The 20,306-nt window shown below is 46.0% G+C and overlaps 1 protein-coding gene across 3 annotated transcripts in view; it reads right to left on the bottom strand.

Moving 5' to 3' along the window:
- The window catches only part of MMS19 (MMS19 cytosolic iron-sulfur assembly component), a 93,185-nt gene that overhangs the window by 15,856 nt on the left and 57,023 nt on the right, over positions 1 to 20,306 (bottom strand). For all 3 annotated transcript variants that reach the window (XM_085864377.1, XM_085864378.1, XM_085864379.1), the window contains 8 exons: positions 19,847 to 19,964; positions 19,506 to 19,608; positions 18,602 to 18,673; positions 5,353 to 5,479; positions 3,129 to 3,238; positions 2,898 to 2,954; positions 2,625 to 2,808; positions 2,294 to 2,376 (listed from right to left, as the gene is read on the bottom strand). In XM_085864377.1, coding sequence (XP_085720503.1) covers positions 2,294 to 2,376; positions 2,625 to 2,808; positions 2,898 to 2,954; positions 3,129 to 3,238; positions 5,353 to 5,479; positions 18,602 to 18,673; positions 19,506 to 19,608; positions 19,847 to 19,964 — 854 coding nt within the window. The remainder of the gene's footprint in view (positions 1 to 2,293; positions 2,377 to 2,624; positions 2,809 to 2,897; positions 2,955 to 3,128; positions 3,239 to 5,352; positions 5,480 to 18,601; positions 18,674 to 19,505; positions 19,609 to 19,846; positions 19,965 to 20,306) is intronic.

The raw sequence follows: 20,306 nt of genomic DNA, 5'->3' as shown, positions 1-20,306 counted from the left end.
AACTAAGGGCCTCTGGGAAAGGGGGGGGGGCGGAGGGGTAGGTTCCCGAGTTTTGAGAAAATATGGAGGAAGGTCGGCAGCAACCAGCAATAAACACATCACAATTTAAATAACTACGCAAATAAAACACAGTATAAAATTGTAATATAACTCGACAGACTACGATCGGTTGTCGTACATTTATTGACTCTCAGGATACAGGACAAAATTACCAAGAGCAACATTTCCAAAAAAATTGTAGCAATATGTGTGCGCAAATAAAAGCAAAGTGGACCTCGGGTAGATTGCTCTGGTCAGGAAGCAGACATGGGAATTATTCTGCCCCTGTGTGTCAACGCAAAAATAGAACACGGAGGAAAACAAACAACCTCAAAGATTCAAGCGGTCGGGTGAAAGACCCGTTCACTCCTCCAGCGCGTCGTCGGCTAGGCCCGACCGACCAGGCCGCAGTGAAGGCCGGACGACCGAGGGGAACCGTACAAGCTGCTGGTCAAGCCACCCAAGCGACTGGCGCGTTCACGACGCACCGGACCGAACGGATACACCAGGGGTTGCTGATAACAAAGACCCATCGAGTCACCACAAGGGTGACGAGGTAACCTGCCCGGTCTCTCAGGGCCTGTTCCGGTCTCTCAGGGCAATGAGTGCATTAAAGGCTCACGACCCCGATTCTGTTCTTTCTTGGGTTTTGCATGGAAGTCTGTGGGCCCTGTCTTATAAGTAGAATTGTTAAGTGCCTTTATATACTTGCATTCCGATAGAAATCGGCTGTAGGCTTTTGCATAAGGGTTGTCCTTATTCCTCAACTTCGGATTTTCTAAGCTCCAACCCCCGGGATTCATTGGAATAGTCGAGAAAACTCTCCTGGTGAACTTTTTTTATTCCAATCGGACAACATTTACCCCTCCCTCATCGACCTTGAAGTTTCACCCTGAAAATAAAATAAATTGTTAGGGGGGCGGTGAGAAGAACGAGTAATACACATTACAGGAGCATTTTAAAGTTCAGCACAGGTCGATACGTTGTCGTTCTAATGTCAGCCGCCCCGAGAAACTGAGGCTAAACTTCAAGGTCGATGAGGGAGAGGTAAATGTTGTTGGAATTTGAAATAAAAACACCAGAAGAGTTTTCTCGACTATTCCAATGAATCCCGGGGGTTGGAGCTTAGAAAGTCCGAAGTTGAGGAATAAGGACCATCCTATTTTGCATGTGTCTTGTCCCCTATCCCCACTCATTGACTGCTTACGTGTGACAATAAATCCCCCATTGTTTGAATGTCAACCCGCTCGTCGCATCACTTTCTCCATTGACTGCTATATGGTGCGTACGGAGAATTAGCTGGCTTTTAAAGCCGATAAAACGTACATCTTGTCCGACGGGACTTGGCGAGATAAAACCGCTCGGCAATCGCATATGAACGAGCTGCTTAAGCGGCTCGTTTTCGTGCAGGTCCCGTCGAGGTATAAACTCCCGGTATTTCTGTCCGCGCGAATAGTTAGGTATATCGATAATTCGGCGATCGACCATGTAGAGCGTGGACAGAAGAATTAGCTGGTTTATGGTGTATTAAAAACACCCGTAGCTGGGTTTTGGCGTTTGTCCGGAAGCTACGACTAGATTGTCGCGTTCGGTGGACGTGCGGCCTGGATTGGGCTGAAAAGGTCGTGCGCACGCCGAACGGGCGGAAATCTACAACAATATATATACAAATAAATAAATAAATATGAGTAAATAAAATCAGATTAATCGAATGCCTGTCTGTTTGTCTGTTTGTTTGTTTGTTCACATTTTTTGCAAGGACCGCTGGACCGACAACCACTAAATTTGGCACACAGTCCAAGTATGATCCGAGGATTGTCCTCAGGGTATTTTCATCCACCCCCTAAGCCTTTAAAGATCACTTTTTTGCCTTTTCATCGATATGCAATTTCATTGGTTAACAGATACCACGTGACATAACACGGCAAAAAGGCCAGCACACCTAATTAGTCGAGCTGCGTCTTCCACCCATTGGCTCACTGCACAGCTCGCCTGACTCCACGCACAATTGGAACCTAACTAAATAAATAAGTAATCCATTCACCGTTTTCGTGCTGCGGTAAGCGGTGCACAATACGTTCTCATTCGCAATCGCCACGCCATGCCGGTCCATTGAAGGTGTAGCTACGATAAATGGATGAGTCGTGTTTTGTGAACATTCACAATGTGCCTGCATGTGTGTGTGCATGTAAGTTTGTGTACGTACACATGCGTGCATGCATATGCACAATCGATCGTTAGGAGCACGTCTCACCGTGGGCAGCTCAGCGACCAGAGCTTGGCGAGGGAGCGCAGCGAGCAGGTGCGCTAAAGCCTGTAGAGAGTTGCTTCTTCTATCTACGAGGAAATAACAAGGATTAACCACCACCAATATCAACTCGTTGATTGCACTTGCCATCAGCATGGAGGACATTTCACAATCAAATACATGTTTGACCTGGATTGTTACTAATCCGGACCGTGACGTTAATCACTGAGATGCGCCATACCGCTGATGCATTGCCCCTGTAGATGAGGGCAGGAGTCTTGAATTTTGATGATACAAGCACACAACAACCAACTATTTTCACAGACGCACAGCCTACCACCATCCGCGTTAGCTCCGATGAGTAGACACGCCGCATGCTCTGTGTACAAGCGCTGCCGGTAGAGCAGACGTATGTCAGCGTTGGCAGCTGGTCCCAACAAAAAAGAACTCTCTGTCACTAATAGGTGGAAGCCATCGGCTGCATCTACACCCAGCTCAGTGTCACCAAGCAGCAACAGCAACTGTATATGGCAAAATGGGTTGTTGGTGAGCAATATTGAAAGATTTTATTTGTTCAGTGAAACAGAATGATCCAATTTCTGTAGCAAACCTTGTTGACAAACTCGGGGGCTGTCAGGTGATAACGCAGAACCACGGCCTTAGTAACCTGCAAGTATCACGGAAGGGAAAAGAATAACCCAATGGGCATGCTGGGGAGCACCATTTATTATTGACAGTGATGTCAGGTTCGGCAAATAAATTTGGAGAAACGAGGGCACACATTAACAATGACTAGTTTTCATACAACAAACATGAAGAATGGATAAACAAGCATAGTTACCCAGAGTAACAACTTGAGTGCATGTAAACGGCAGCCATGTTGCCTATCCACTGACAAATTCTCATCGAGGTTCTTCAAGATGTCCTTCAAAAGCACATCCAGCCTGGGCCCTGGAAGAACAGGAAGAAAATTTGCTGAGAAAGACACACAAATAAAAAATAAACAAATAATTAACATGGGGTGTCCGCCGCATTCGGTCTTCCAGAGAGAGAGAGAGAGAGAGAGAGAGAGAGAGAGAGAGAGAGAGAGAGAGAGAGAGAGAGAGAGAGAGAGAGAGAGAGAGAGAGAGAGAGAGAGAGAGAGAGAGAGAGAGAGAGAGAGAGAGAGAGAGAGAGAGAGAGAGAGAGAGAGAGAGAGAGAGAGAGAGAGAGAGAGAGAGAGAGAGAGAGAGAGAGAGAAAAGAGAGAGAGAGAGAGAAGAGAAGAGAAGAGAAGAGAAGAGAAGAGAAGAGAAGAGAAGAGAAGAGAAGAGAAGAGAAGAGAAGAGAAGAGAAGAGAAGAGAAGAGAAGAGAAGAGAAGAGAAGAGAAGAGAAGAGAAGAGAAGAGAAGAGAAGAGAGAGACAGAGACAGCCGCATTCGGTCTTCCGCAGAGAGAGAGTCCGCCGCATTCGGTCTTCCGCATTCGGTCTTCCGCAGAGAGAGTCCGCCGCATTCGGTCTTCCGCAGAGAGAGTCCATCGCATTCGGTCTTCCGCAGAGAGAGTCCGCCGCATTCGGTCTTCCGCAGAGAGAGTCCGCCGCATTCGGTCTTCCGCAGAGAGAGTCCGCCGCATTCGGTCTTCCGCAGAGAGAGTCCGCCGCATTCGGTCTTCCGCAGAGAGAGTCCGCCGCATTCGGTCTTCCACAGAGAGAGTCCGCCGCATTCGGTCTTCCACGGAGAGTCCGCCGCATTCGGTCTTCCACAGAGAGTCCGCCGCATTCGGTCTTCCACAGAGGGAGTCCGCCGCATTTGGTCTTCCACAGAGAGAGTCCACCGCATTCGATCTTCCATAGAGAGAGTCTGCCGCATTCGGTCTTCCACAGAGAGAGTCCACCGCATTCGGTCTTCCACAGAGAGAGTCCACCGCATTCGGTCTTCCACAGAGAGAGTCCACCGCATTCGGTCTTCCACAGAGAGTCCACCGCATTCGATCTTCCATAGAGAGAGTCTGCCGCATTCGGTCTTCCACAGAGAGTCCAACGCATTCGATCTTCCATAGAGAGAGTCTGCCGCATTCGGTCTTCCACAGAGAGTCCGCCACATTCAGTCTTCCACAGAGGGAGTCCGCCGCATTTGGTCTTCCACAGAGGGAGTCCACCGCATTCGATCTTCCATAGAGAGAGTCTGCCGCATTCGGTCTTCCACAGAGAGAGTCCACCGCATTCGGTCTTCCACAGAGAGTCCACCGCATTCGGTCTTCCACAGAGAGAGTCCACCGCATTCGGTCTTCCACAGAGAGTCCACCGCATTCGATCTTCCATAGAGAGAGTCTGCCGCATTCGGTCTTCCACAGAGAGTCCACCGCATTCGATCTTCCATAGAGAGAGTCTGCCGCATTCGGTCTTCCACAGAGAGTCCGCCGCATTCGGTCTTCCGCAGAGAGTCTCTGCCAGGCGGTCTTGCGTACTTGGCAGCTCTGCTCGGCTGCACTTGATACGTTAAGTTACCACAAGTATGCATCGAGGGAAACGAAACCCGCTTGTTACGGTCAATCCACAGGAAACAGTGACACGCAAAGTATGTAACCCTGTCAGGATTGGCAGTGCTCATTGACGTTCGTGCTGGCTTAGCAACCTGCTGGCGTGCGGAGTTATCTGTTCCCAGGGGCCTCAGGGCCAGGTGTTTGGGGGGGGGGCGAAGGGGCGAGGGTATGCGAGTGCTTACCCTCGTGGTCGAACTCCAATCCCGGATCCGTAACAATATTATGTTATGCATCGTTGTTGGCCCTCTCAATGGTGAAGAATCACTCAAAATTTCTTGTATCTGGATCTGGATCTGGATCTTCACAAAAATCGAATCAATTTGTCCTTGTCACACTCCCAACCTGTCCACCAAGTTTCGTCCAAATCCGTCCACAACTTTTTGAGATATCGTGCACACAGACAAACAAACACACAAACAGTGGTGAAAACAACCTCCTTCAGGTAATAAATAGACACAAAAATACACAAAACAAATACCTGTGAGTGAGTGGGTGGGTCACAAAATAATACATAAGTGATGGAGTATGGCAAGGTCAACTTACCTGGTGGTTCTTTGTTTACGAGTGCAGCAATGCAGGTGGCTCCACTCGTGACTGTTGGAGTGTGTTCTGACGTCAAGGTAAGCTTCACCAGGTATGAGAGCAGGCGTTCCCACTCTGGAACAGCTACCTGTGTGCACGTGTATCATCGATTAAAATAAACTTTGGTTGCTGTAGTTTCATTTTAAACATGTGCAACCAATGTTTTGTCGATATTTGCCTCCCTACATATCATAAAATGATAAGGTGATCAATGTCGCTTAAATAAGTTGCAGCAAAGATTCATTACATGCAGGTTGCACGTGACCCTTTTGGATCCTTCCTGAAAGAACGTCAGTCCGGCCACTTTACAGCCATAACCAGTCTCCAATGCCAGGACACCACAGCCAAGTTGGTAGTCAGCAGCATGTCGACAGATGCTCAACTTGCAGATGGGTGCCACGATTCGGGCCAAATGGCAAGAAAATCAAATCAGTGATAAACCAAATCAGTCGAACACCTGTATTAGTGACAACCCTGGCCAGTCAAATGATGTCAAACCACAGGTGTAAACACATCCACCTCCTCATTGAGCTATTTGGCTACGAGGCCATGTCAATAAGCTGCAAAAAAATCAAAACAAAAAGTATTCCTTAAAAAAAGTATTACTCAAGAAGACCGTCACATGTTTGAAAGTTCAAAATATTTTCCATGTTGTGCTTCAGGAGCTGCATAAAGGCAGCTTCCTTTGGCTGGAAGTGCACGGGTATTAAGTATATAAAGATCCAAGCCACCGAGAGATAATTGGTGAGGTTCCCTCTAATTACAGATGAGACATGATTGGGCCTTGATATAACACACAGTATATATATATATATATATATATATATATATATATATATATATATATATATATATATATATATATATATATATATATATATATATATATATATATATATATATATATATATATATATATATATGTTGTTCGTCTTTCGGCTGCTCCCGTTAGGGGTCACCACAGCGGATCATCCGTTATGATCCACATACTGATTTGGCATAGGTTTTACGCGGATGCCCTTCCTGACGCAACCCTGGTCGCCTATTACGACACAGGGATAAGGATTGGGTTTGGCCATGATTCCAGGCTGCTCTGCACCCTCTCATAGCACGGCCCAGCGCAGAGCGCCCGTCCTCAAGCGATCCTCCAACCCAAGCCTCTGAGTAGCCAGATTACAGGCGCACGCCACTACGCCCAGTACAGTGTGTGTATATATATATATATATATATATATATATATATATATATATATATATATATATATATATATATATATATATATATATATATACATATATATATATATATATATGTACACATACATATACATACATACATACACAGGGTGAGTCAAAAGTCGCGCCCGATTTCTGTCAGTTGATTGTTTGTTTGCCATTTGTATTACAGTGTACAAGAAGGTAGAAATAAATGAATGACATGTTTATCTAACCATTTAGTCAAGAAAAAATTATTACGGAACTGTACCAAGCTGTTTTACTTGCAATTTTCAAAGTGCCCTCCCTCGTGATCGATGCACAATTGCAGCCGAGCAGGCACAGAGCGGCACACACGTCTGCAGAGTTCGACATCAATTTCCTCAAACTTTGCAGTGATTTGAGCCTTCAATTCCTGAATGGTAAGAGGCTTTTCACGATAAACAAGGTCTTTCATGAGCCCCCAGAGAAAGAAATCTGGAGGTGTAAGGTCTGGGGAGCGTGCCGGCCACTCGATCGGACCGCGGCGGCCGATCCACTTTCTGGGAAAGTTTTCATCAAGCCACTGACTAACATAACGTCCATAATGAGGTGGAGCTCCATCATGCTGGAAATAACAGTCCTGATCTTGTACCCTGGGCCAAAAGAAGGTTTGCAGCATGTCCAGGTAAATTTCTGCAGTGACAGATCCCTCAAAGAAAAAGGGTCCAATTATCCGTAATGGAGATATGGCTGCCCAAACTGTCACTCCAGGTAAATTTACCTCCTTCTCAACTGTCACTCTTGGGTTATTTGCAGCCCAGTAGACACAATTGTGTCTGTTAATTGTGCCATTAAGCTCAATTTGGTGCAAATTCAGTAACTTTCCAAACTCGCAGCAATAACCTGCAAAACAAAATCAAAAATAAATAAATTAAGAAAATTAATAATCCGCAAGACAATTATTAACAACATGAATACCCAGAAAGAATCTGACAGCCGAAAAAACAGAAATCGGGCGCTACTTTTTACTTACCCTGTATATATATGTGTGTATATATGTGTGTATATATATATATATATATATATATATATATATATATATATATATATATATATATATATATATTGTTGCGGGCCGGAGGCGAGAACCACCGCAAGGTGGGGAAGGTTAGGTCGTCTCCCACAAGACTCTCCGGAATTGTAGGCCGTCCCTCTCGGATAATTCCGTGAGGTGGCGGGTCGCTTAACCAACCGTGGACACCAATACCTCCACCGCATAGTGTAGGGTCTTTTTGTCTAGAACCAATTTACCTAATTAACCATGCGGTGTCGTCTACCGGGGAACCACGCCCTCAGTACACCTTGCCCGAACCGGACCACTCTACCGACTACCAATTGCCAACTACCTTTCCGGTTCGGATGCAGCGAGTGGATCTGCCAAGGTCGTACCGGCTAGAATGAATGGATTTTCTGGTAAAAAAAAAAAAAACCCACCTAAGCTCAGATTCAAACCATGCTGGACCAATGGAGGAAAAGACGAAAATGAACTGGGAACATTTCTACAATAATTTATTTACAATCACTTGCAAAAGGACTCAGAGCAGACTTATCGCAGGAATACAGGCAAGATTCACAATGATCAAACACTTAAACAGTTCTCCTTAAAGACGGCGCCACACACTCAGATGCGCACGGAAATAAACCCAGGTGTATTGCAAAGGACCCCGCAGCCAGAGAGGGAGGTGATCTGAGTTCGCAGTTCTTTTGGGGAACCTTGACGTTGGAGGGAGGGGGTGCTCCATGGTGCAGCACCAGCCAATGGTCGTGGAGCTCGTGTCCGCGGAGGAGCTTGAGTCGAGTAGAGCGGAGTCCAAGGTGGGGATCAGGGCCACCGACAGGACCCACGAGAGACCGGTCAAGGTCGGGCACCCTCGAACCAGCGCAACAGACGGGCCGCCGAGGCGAGACGCGGGCAGACCCTCCGCGCCACGACCTCCTTTTTCCCTTTGGCAACCAGCAACAAACTGGCTCACTCCAACCACTGTCTCCAACTCAAGAACACGACCCACACAGAACTCCACTGAACTGAAGACTCCTCCAACTAACGAACCCCCCGACTCAGCACACCAACACGACGACGAACGACCCCCAAAGAACTAGACTCCAGCACAGAACAAACTGTCTCAGCACTTCACGAAATCTCCGAACTCCAAGCACTCCACCCTGAGGATGGTGTCATAATTTATCCATCTCCCTCAGCGGGAGGGGCCTTAGTGAAGCTGACGTCACTGTCCGCCTTGATTGGACGGGGCTTCTATGGGTCCGCCTTTTCTGGGCGGGGTTTCGCCAGACCGGGAAGCCCGCCCCCTCCACACCTGCGGACTCTCCAAAAAGGTACCTCACAAAGATTTCGCCTTGGAAAGCGAGAAAAAGGTACTGTGGTTCAAATAAGAGGGGAAATAAAGATTTATTACCCGAACTAAAAGAACATCGCAACGCACCCCTTCGATTTCCCACTAAACACAAGGAGGGAATCTGTCGACACATACACTTAACGGCATAACTAACTTTGGGTCAGCTGTATGTTTGAATGCATACGGTTTCTCGAACCGTAACAATAATATATATATATATATATATATATATATATATATATATATATATATATGTAGACACACATTCGAAACACGTGGAATCTGACAAGCACTCCTCCGATCTCCATTGGACAAAGTCCTACACCAAAGCGTCACCTCCAATCCGGAGGTCTCGGCCCAGCGACTCTGTCAAACAGACAAGGATTACATGGTCAACATCACTTAAACATCAAATGGAGCCGCCTATTCAGATTTCAGGCTCGTTTGCCCTCATCAGGACGGCATAACATCAGACGCCCCTCCTCACTGTTATGGTGAGCATCGCCATCACAGTCAGGAGGTGTGTGTGATGCTTAAACGATGAATGTGGTCACCATTGGTTAGATATTTATCGGAATGCCATTGGATTGGATTGGAGATCATTTTGTTGGCAGATCATCAGGGACAGGGACAGGGACAGGGAGAGGATGAGCCAGAGCAGTACTCGCCAGACATCAAACCTCACGGGGGAGACAGGCGGTGCAGAGCGAGGGGCGCCACGTGTTTGCGTGACCAAGCGTGGGGTCACGCGTTGCTGCTACGAGCCAGGGCTGCTCCATTCCAATTGACGCTCATTAGATTAAATTGACACATTCATGTACAGATTCTTCCATGACTACGACTGGGTCTTTTTTCTCACGCATCTTTCTTCTACCATCTCTCTCTCTCGTCCACTGTGGACGAACAAAAGAGCAATCAATGTGGGCAAAGCCCAACTGTTCTTTTCAGGGTAGGACCCAAGAGCAAACTAAAAGAGCGAATCAAACCGACTTGCACCTCACATTTTTCCTCTTGCACCACGCACCCCCCCTCAATGTTGCATTACACTCGCACCTCACACTCCCACACCGTAGACACCCTCAATATTCCTCCCTCCCTCCCCTTTCCAAAGCGTTATGGGCTGCGCTGGTCTGCCAGCTACACCAGGCATTGAGGTCATTATTTCTCATCTGCTTCCTTCTCTCTGGGCTATCTCTAATTTTCCGTGTGTGTGTGTGTGTGTGTGTGTGTGTGTGTGTGTGAGATGGCGCCCGTCATAGCATAAGAACGAATGGGATAACTCTGCACTGTCTCTCCTTTTATAACATTGTTTGCCATTGGTCGCACCCCACAAATTCCTTGCTTTCCCTGCTGTACATCGTAATAAAACCATTTACTGTGCCACATAACTTTCCTCTCATTCTGGTTTTAAATAAATGTGTTGTTTGGAAATGTTTCCAGCTTGTTCTTGTCTTTTCCTCCATTGGTCCAGCATGGCCCGCACGTTATTCCCCACAAATCTGTTCAATAGCCGGGAAAAAACTTGGCAGCTCCACTCAACTGCACCTGATCCGGTAGGTAATCCGAATAACGCAAGTACGTACCGAAGGCACGATCCTTGGTAAGGAGGTCACGTGTCCTTCGGTAAACGGTTGTTAGATGGAGGACCCTAAATCATGTGGTCAAGTTATTGGCGTTCGCGGTCAATTAGTGAACTGCCGTGACACGAAGTTATTAGTAGTGTGCGATGGCCTCCGATTCCGGTGAGTCCGGAGAGGAACCCAAGACAGCCCCTCCTTCATGGTTCCCCCCAAATGCCAGGCTGCTGCAATATCGATCAACTTTGACAAAGTTCGGACCCTACTTGCCTGCATTGCTGTGTGGTCTCTCGGCAGTGGCTCGCTCGCTGAAAATAAGCAATTTCATTTTGACGTTTCCCCTTTATGAACGATCATTTATTATATGACCCGTCACTTCGACATAGACAGATACATGTAAAAAAAAAAAAATTAAACGTTTTATTTCGAAAAGTTTCTTCGACGGTTTTGTTAGGGTGCTTAAGCTACTTGGTGAGCGCTCTCCAACCTGCTTGGTTGTTCGTTTCGGGAAAAAGTAACCGTGCTTTCAATCTCACATCGTACGTTTCCACCTTTGTTGGGTCCCGCAGTGCCGTGCGGTGGGTGCCTTGGGAGGTGTCTCATCCACTAAAAATGTGCAATTCTATTTTTACATGATATCACTGTTTAACCTTCTCCTTTTGTAATCCGTGATCTTTTGTGCAATCTCCTTTTTATAATCCACCTCTCACTTCAACATCGAAACATCAAAAAAAAACAATGAGGTCCATCCGAACAGGTGTTCACCGTGTTTGTTCTCGCTGTAAAGGAACAGAGTAAAGATCGACATTTTGTGTTCTGTGGCTTGATACATTTTTTAATTGAATTTCGATAATTACCCAATTTAAATCCTGTTTCAAAGAACGCTGTTTCAAGGTAAATCTTTGTGTTTGTCGTTTTTACTTACTTGATGAGTGTGTACATTTGCACATGTGTGTATATAAACTGTATTAATATCGGAATGCCGTTGGATTGGATTGGAGATCATTTTGTTGGCAGATCATCAGGGACAGGGAGAGGACGAGCCAGAGCAGCACTCGCCAGCCATCAAACGTAACGGGGGAGACAGGCAGTGCAGAGCAAGGTGCGCCACGTGTCCGCGTGACCAAGCGTGGGGTCACGCGTTGCTGACGCATGCCAAGTGTCATTGTCATATAGACTGGTGCCAAGTGTCATTGGAGAAATTACTCCAATGACACTTGGCACCAGTGTGTGTGTGTGTGTGTGTGTGTGTGTGTGTGTGTGTGTGTGTGTGTGTGTTATTGGTCGTTGGTTGTATCTCCATATGTGGGTTCCAGAAAGTGGAACGGAGCCCTTCAAGGTCTCAAAGTATCCACCGCCGTATGAGTGTGTGTTTGTGTACGTGCAAGTTGCTGTTGTCTGCTATCTCCACATGTGGGTGGGTTTCAGCAGGTGAAACATAGACCTATGACATCTCAAAATATCCACCTTTGTGTGTGTGTGCGTCGATTAGTATCTACATATGCGGGTTTCAAAAAGTGAAATGGAGCTTTCCCAGGTCTTAAAGTGTGTGTGTGTGTGTGTGTGTGTGTGTGTGTGTGTGTGTGTGTGTGTGTGTGTGTGTTCGCATACATGCAAGTTGCTAAAGCCTGCTATCTCCCCATGTGGGTGGGTTTCAGCAGGTGAAACATAGACCTACCATGTCTCAAAGTATCCTCCTCCGTGTGTGTGAGTGTGTGTGTGTGTGTGTGTGTGTGTGTGTGTGTGTGTGTGTGTGTGTGTGTGTGTGTGTGATTGATTGGTATCTGTATACGTGGGTTTCAGAATGTGGAATGGAGTCCTCCCAAGGTGGGCTCAAAGTATCCACCTTCATTTCAGTAAGGGTCACGATTCACGGACGAATCTGTGAAGTTTTCTGTTCTCAAAGTTTTGTGCCGAGGACTCTCTACAGGATCGTTACTGAGCGCCGGACAGCTTCCAAGTGTACTTCGTTTGTAGCGACATTCCCAGGGATGGTTTTTAAAATCTCTGTGAAGTTCTTTGCCATCATTCCCGTAGCCCCAACTATCACTAGTACAACTTCGGCATTCTTCAGCTTCCAGAATCTTTTCACTTCAAATACCTTGAGGTCTTGGTATTGTCATTTTCTTGATTTCTGCATCGTTTAGTTCAAAATCACTGGTGTTTACGCCTCACTCACCAATGCCTTCTTCTCTCTTTTTTTGTGCCCAAGTATGATATCTGGTCGCAACGCTTTGTTTTCGATGTTCACGCTAGATGGGATCATTATGTCATACGTGAGCGGGAGGTACTTCCATGTTTTCAGTACAAGCTTTTGGTTCATGTTCCCACAAGTTTTCTGGAACTGGGATGTCAAAGTTTTTGCAGATATGCCAGTGGTTAACATTACAAACTCTGTTGTGCTATTGTGTGTACAGCTGTTCTGACATTAGATTTTTAAAATTTGTGTTCGGTCATGAAGCATAATATATCCCTCTCTTTGCTAACGCCACCTCCACCCCTCACCTATCCCTCTCCCCCCCTAATTAATGTGTGCCCATTCCTCGCTCCCCCCTTCAAATAAAACTCAGCACTCTCCTCCCACACCTCTGTCTGTCAGTCTCTCTCTGTCAGTCTCTCTCAGTCTCAGTCGAAGTCTCAGTCTCACTCTCTCTCTCTCTCTCTCTCTCTCTCTCTCTCTCTCTCTCTCTCTCTCTCTCTCTCTCTCTCTCTCTCTCTCTCTCTCTCTCTCTCTCTCTCTCTCTCTCGCAGTGTATGACAACGTTTCATGAGGCGTCGCTCTCCCCACCTCCACCCGCCTTACTCGCTCTGCTCCCCCTTCCTCACTCACTCCTGACTTCCCCTCCTTCCTCTCCAATCCCTTCACTCTGTCCTCTCTGCCTCCCCTTTCTCTTTCTCCACCCCCTCCCCTTTCACCCCCATCAGCAAAGTAATGGATTGTATTTTCTCATATAAAATAAATGAGGAAATTGAAAAAGTTTAATTTTTGTTAGAAATATCGTATTATCATGTGCTATTACTATCCACGTATCACAAATGAAAGCTACAGGAAACAGTTTGTGGATTTTTGTGCAGCAAGTAATAAATTATTGAAGTAATCAACACAAGTTACATTAACGTGAATTACAAGAAACTACAATTAAAGTTGTAAATTGGTGAAAATGTGAAATTTGTTTTCATCAGCTTGTTCCCTTCCTTGAAAGTCTACGAGGAGTTCAGAATAGCACCAATGAAGCAACTTTCAACAGAACAGTGTGTGAAGATCCAATCTGTGTGAGAAGGGCACAATATGAAGAAAATAACACAAAAGCTGAAGATCTCTTACACAGGTGGTACACTTTTGTACACACTTTCTTACACAGGTGGTACACAAAAGTGTACCTCACAGGTATGAGGTACACTTTTCAATGCCTGGATAAACTCGCTTGTAACAAGACAAGAAAATGCCAGGAAGATCTCGATGAACCTCCCCAAGGGAAGAAAAGTACTTAAAGTTGCTCAGCTTATGCGACAGAATAAAATCAAGTCAGCAGCTGACAAAATAAATGAGAGTAGGCCCTCCTCTTCTTGAGTATGGCCAGTATGGGGTGTACGAAAGTTGAATGTCCAGGTTCTGCAGCCATGTGGCTGCCTCATGGGTGAGTTGGTGGAGGGTTAAAAGTCCTCCCGATAGCTGCCGCAAGGGACGGTGTGATGTGATGTGCTCCATCGTGTGGACTCCTCCACAGTCAGAGCGCATCCGGCCTCATCCTCCATAGATGGAAGGTGCTACCGCAACGGTCCAGTACCCTGTCCAGTGCGGAGCCTATTGAGGGCTGTCCATTGCCTCCATGGGAGTGTGAAACCGCATGAAGCAATGGCTGGATCATGTATAATATGTTTATTAAGAGCTATGGCGGCCTCCCAGCTGGCCCTCTACAAGTCGGCTTCACTTTGATAAGCTCTGGTATGGAGCTCGGCACGGTTCCATGGTGGTTTTCTGGACTTGAGGCGACAGTGCAGAAGTATAACGAGAAGGCACTGGGTTGGAATTTCGGTAGCCAAAATGCAGCTGAAGTATCGGGATGAAAGCACATCCCTTCGGATGGCTGGTGGGGCAATGTTACGGAGGATAGGAAGCCACTTAGTCTTTGTTGGCTTGAGCGTTACAGACACTGCTCTCATCACGGTGTTCAACGGAACATCAATGTCCTTCATATGGGCACTTGCCGACGAGACTGGCGCGCAATAATCTGCTGTCGAGTACAGTGCCTTCAGAAGTATTCACACCCCTCGACCTTTTTTTTCCGCATTTTGTTGCGTTGCAGCCCAAATATAAAATGGATTGAATTTAATTTTTGTCACCGATCTACACAAAATACCATAAATGACAAAGTGAAAACATGTTTTCAGAAATGTTTCCAAATTAACGAATGAAAACCTAAAATGTCTTGCGTCAATAAGTATTCAACCTCTTTGCTGTAACACTCCAAATTGAGCTCAAGTGCATCCAATTTCCTTTGATCATCCTTGAGATGTCTCTACAACTTGATTGCAGTCCGCCTGTGTCCAATTCGAATGATTGAAACATGATTTAGAAAGAAACACACCTTTCTAAACGAGGTCCCCCAGTTCACAGTGCATGTCAGAGCAGAAACTCTACCATGAAGCCCAAGGAACTGTCCGTACAACTCTGAGGCAGAATTGAAAGGAGGCATAGATCTGGGGAAGGGTATAAAACAATTTCTAGAGTGTTGAAAGTTCCCAAGAGCACAGTGAGTTCCATCATTAAGAAATGGAAAGAATATGGAACTACCCAGACGCTTCCTTAAGCTGGCCGTCCGACCAAACTGAGTAACTGGGCAAGAAGGACCTTTGTGCTGACGTTCTTGCTTTTGCGTTCTTTTCAAGAGGTGACGAAGAACCCAATGACCACTTTGACAGAACTACAGTTCCTTGGCTGAGATGGAAGAATCTTCCGGAAGGACAACAATCTTTGCAGCACTTCACAAATCTAGGCTTTATGGGGAGAGAGAGGTCAGATGGAAGCCACTCCTGAGAAAAAGGCACATGACAGCACACCTGGAGTTTGAAAAAAAGGCACGTGAAAGAATCTGAGAGCACGAGGCAAAATATTATGTGGACTGATGAGATCAAAATTGAACTCTTTTGGCCGAATGCAAAGTGCTACGTCTGGTGGAAACCGAGCACAGCTGATCACCGATCTAACACCATCCCTACCATGAAGTATGGTGGTGGCAGCATCATGCGATAGGGATGCTTTTCAGCATCAGGGACTGGGAGACTTGTAAAGATAGAGGGAACAATGAATGGAGACAAATACAGAGAAATCCTTGAGGAGAACCTGCTTCAGAGTGTAAAGGACCCGAGACTGCAGCAAGGATTTTACGTTCTCACAGGACAACGACCCCAAGCATACAAGCAAAGAAACACTGGAATGGCTTCAGAACAAGAACGTGAAAATGCTTGAGTGGCCCAGCCAAAGACCAGACATGAATCCCATTGACAATTTGTGGAAAGACTTGAAGATTTCTGTTCACCAACACTCCCCATCCATGCAACTTGACAGAGCTTCAAGAAATCTGTAAGGAAGAATGGGGAGGGGGGAGTCCCCAAATTCAGATGTGCAAAGCTGAGACACGCACACCCAATAAGTCTCGAAGCTGTCATCACCACCAAACGCGCTTCTACAAAGTATTTCACTTTGTCATCATGGGGTATTGTGTGTAGATCGGTGACATAAAAATTCAATTTAATCCATTTTAAATTCAGGCTGCAACACAACAAAATGTGACGAACGTCAAGGGGTGTATGTGTGTGTGTGTGGCCATTTTTCTCAGAGATGGCTGAATGGATCTTTGTGAAACTTTCAGAGTTGCCGGTGTGCCGTGGAGTGTTTTGCAGCACCGACTCTCTGTAAAGAGTCTGGTACATCAACTCAAATCAATGCGAAAGTGATACAAAGTTTCGTTGGAGATCGGCCTCGTTCCAGCAATGAGAACTCAATGGCTTTCTCATAGAAACAAGGTGTGCAAGACCATCAATCCTGGGACAAATTAGCCAAGCATCAAGGTTGCCATTAGCTGGAAACACGTCAAGGAGGTAATATCTAGCCAATGGGTCCAAGATGGTGCACCTCATCTAAAGAACCTTTTTGACTCGTTGCCTTCCTCGGGGTGAGCAGTCGGGTGGTGTTCTTATCTTTTGTTTTTGATGTAAGGTGGAGGCTCAGAGAAAAGGAAGGTGTCCAGAGAGTAAAAACAAAAGGCAACAAACTGACGGTGATGAAAGTGGGGCAACAGTTGGACACAAGAAGTAGGGGAATGAATGAACAGGAAAAGAGGGGGGTGGTGGGGGGAGAGAGTATAAAAGGATTGCTGACAGGGATGGGGGATAACTAATTCAGGATAACGTCATACTGTTAACATTTAAGTGTGACGATACGTTTAGCGTTTTGTCGCATTTGATACCTTTCAAGTTAAACAGAAAAAGTTCCTGTGTAGCATATAAAAATGACAATATGATGGTTACCCAACATGGGCCGTGACAAGTTCCCCAGTTTACCCGTGAATTTCCAGAACTTGCGTGTGCATACCGTGCACTGATGCACAAGTTGCCATGCACGTGTACCGAGTCACGTGACAGTGCTGCACGTGATACTGAGCAAATTGCGATGCAGCACGATTTGGTGAACCATCCCAGGTGTGAAAAAACGTTTTTATATATGTCTATACGTCGTAAACATGATGCCACGCATTTCTGAAAAGGAACATCTACGTGCTATTGGCACGCTCGAGACAGGAATGCCACAAAACATCGTGGCTAGGAATTTTGGTGTTCATAGGAACACCGCATAGTCATTCCAGAGACGTTGTCAACAAACTGGCAACATCAGAGACTGTTCACGTTCTGTGCAATCACGTGTGATGTCACGTCGGCAGGATAACCACATCCGGTTGGTGCACCCTAGGGATCGGTTCCAGACAGCAGCATCCCTGGCTTGCGACCAATCAGTGCCAGAACTGCAAGGAATCGGTTATGCAAGCATAACATCTGACCACGATGAGCGTCCGATTTTGTTGCCAAGTCAGCGACAGGTGCGCCGAGCTTGGTGTCGGCAACGTCTGAGATTCAGGAGACAAGATTGGGCTGCTACTCTCTTTACATACGAGTTACGGTTCCATCTTGACAGTCGTGATAGCCGTTGTCGCGTTTATCGACGAGAAGGGGAACATTACGCTGACACATGTTGTGCAACGTCGGTCGCTCGGCGATGGAAGCATGATAGTATGGGGAGGCATCACTATACATCACAAAACCCAGATGGAGGTCATTAATGGCAATTTGACAGGTATTCGGTATGGTGATGAAGTTCTTCATCCTCACGTCCTCTCGTTCCTGCAGGGTTTATGGACGTCACATCACACTTCAACAGGATAACGTGTGCCCTCACGTTGCACGAGTGGTCACCGACTTCATCGCACAACAGAACATTCCCACACTTCCCTGGCCGGCTGTGTCGCCTGATTTTTGTCACATAGAACACGTGTGGCATGAAATAGGACAACAATTGTGCAGTCTTCAAAACCAGCCGGCAGCGTTGGCCCGAGTGCAGCAGGCCTTGTTACAAAAATGTGGAATGACATCTCTCAAGCCTTATTCAACCATCTTGTGTCCTCAATGAGGCGCCGTTGCCAAGCACGTCAACTCAAATAGCGGTCACACCAGAAACGGAGCTGTCAACTGACATTTGACCGCATTCCTCTTCGAGCCTCTGGAAACAGATCTTGTACACGTGTTGACATTCTCATGTTGATTTCAAGTTTATCAAACACCACATATTGATATGACCAAACAACATGATGTGTTCGTTTTCATATCTCATTTAACATCGGTGTAAATGGTGCACAGGAACTCTTTTTTTTTTTTTCCACGAGTATACGTAAACATCCACAAAGATAAACAAACCAAGCAATTTGTCATGAAGTTCCACAGGTGTCGACCCGAGTACGGGACATCTACCTTTCTCTGCAAGCAGCCGATGCAAGCCGCAAGGAGGGCCGTGAGCTGAGTCTGCTGCCAAGGTGAGTTGGGCTACAGGGTGGCACGCAGACACAGGCCTGGTTAGCAGCAGAAGAGCTCGGCAGTATCGTCCAGACCTTCCACTCAAAGTCCATTTAAACAAACAAAACAGTATTCTTCTTGCTTAATGGGGTTTGCAGATCGTACAAGACTTACTTCGCTGCCCAAATAAATAAATAAAAAAAAACTGCTTCAATTAAAATGGAATTCACAATGTTCATTTCATAATGACTGGATGTAGATTGTGATCATGATCATGATCATAAATCGATTAATAAATACACAAGAAAGACGTCGTGCAGAACACGATAGTCACAAAATCCCTAAAAAGAATTAAAAAAAAAAAATTTGACCTTGAATATAATTGATGTGTGAATTCGATGACCACACATGCAAACGGTCTTCAAATTTCAAGTCAATCGGATGAAGGTTGACAATTTTAGGAAATCGGCCGATGTCGACCTCAACGATAATTGGTGGTTGAATTCAGTGACCTGATATGCAAATCCTCTTCAAATTTCAAGTCAATCAGGTTCATCTCAAAAGTCCTCAATTTTCATCTCGGTCGTTGACCTTTAAACCTCAAAAAAAACAATCGGCTTCCTGCATACGACGACCTCCACCATTTGGTGAAGTTTCGTGAAGATCGGTTTAAAGTTGTGACCTGCAGGCGATTGACAGGCAGAATCGGAGAGCAGACCAACGAATATACTTGGGAATCGTTGATTTCGCAAGTAACAGACAGAAAGAATAACACACGTAACCAACCAACGCACTGCGTTTGGAAAAGCCTTCGATTTTCACAATACAAGTAATAAATGAACCAACGAACCAAACGGCCCACCTGAAGAGGCTGGAAAGGACACTCGAGCATTCCATTGGCTAGCAATTTGCCATCTCCATCGAGGAAAAGCGACAACAGCCCAGGTAGCAGCACCTCAACATACCTGGTTATACAACATCCAGGTTTCACAATGTCTGAACTACAACAAAATGATAACCGAGTGTACCTTTACTCTTTTTGTTGTGGATTAATGAAGTGTCACATGATGGAGTTAAACTTCCATGTTTTGTATTCACATCCATGAAGTGAAACAAGGTGAAATCCACATGTGTACGCACGCACGCACGCACGCACACGGAGGTAAAGGCTGCAAAGGGTGACGAGTGATTGCGTTCGTGTACTTGGCCTCAGCGAAGCTCGAGATCGCTGCGAGTAACCGTGAAACGGCACCGATAACCGTGGAGTCGTGCCAGATGATCGACGCGTCCCCATCGGAGTCATCGCTCACTCGGTCCCCTCCTAGGATGCACAGCAAAGCACAAGGTAAAACAAAATGCCTCCGTCCCACGTGAACTCAAATGAACGTCTGTGCGTCAACAGCTGCATAGGTTTTGAAGAAGTTAAAAGAGAGGCAGCAGAATAGGAATAACGAAAGTTGTGGGAAAGCAAAGCAATACATTTCCACATTTGGAAGGAAACAGAAATATATAAATCTGTCAAAAGACGACCTGACGAGCCCATCGAGACGAGCCCATCAGCCTTCCCTCGATACGGTCCATTGTTGTCTATCCTCTGAAATTTGGAACAATTATTGTAAGTAATGAGTTGTTCAATTTCATCTGTCGGTACAATCTCCTGTCT

This window comes from Eptatretus burgeri, chromosome 18 (assembly GCF_056783735.1).
Source record: "Eptatretus burgeri isolate ZD-2024b chromosome 18, Ebu_testis_v1, whole genome shotgun sequence".
Lineage (NCBI taxonomy): Eukaryota > Metazoa > Chordata > Myxini > Myxiniformes > Myxinidae > Eptatretus > Eptatretus burgeri.
This window is presented reverse-complemented; position numbering and strand designations above follow the sequence as displayed.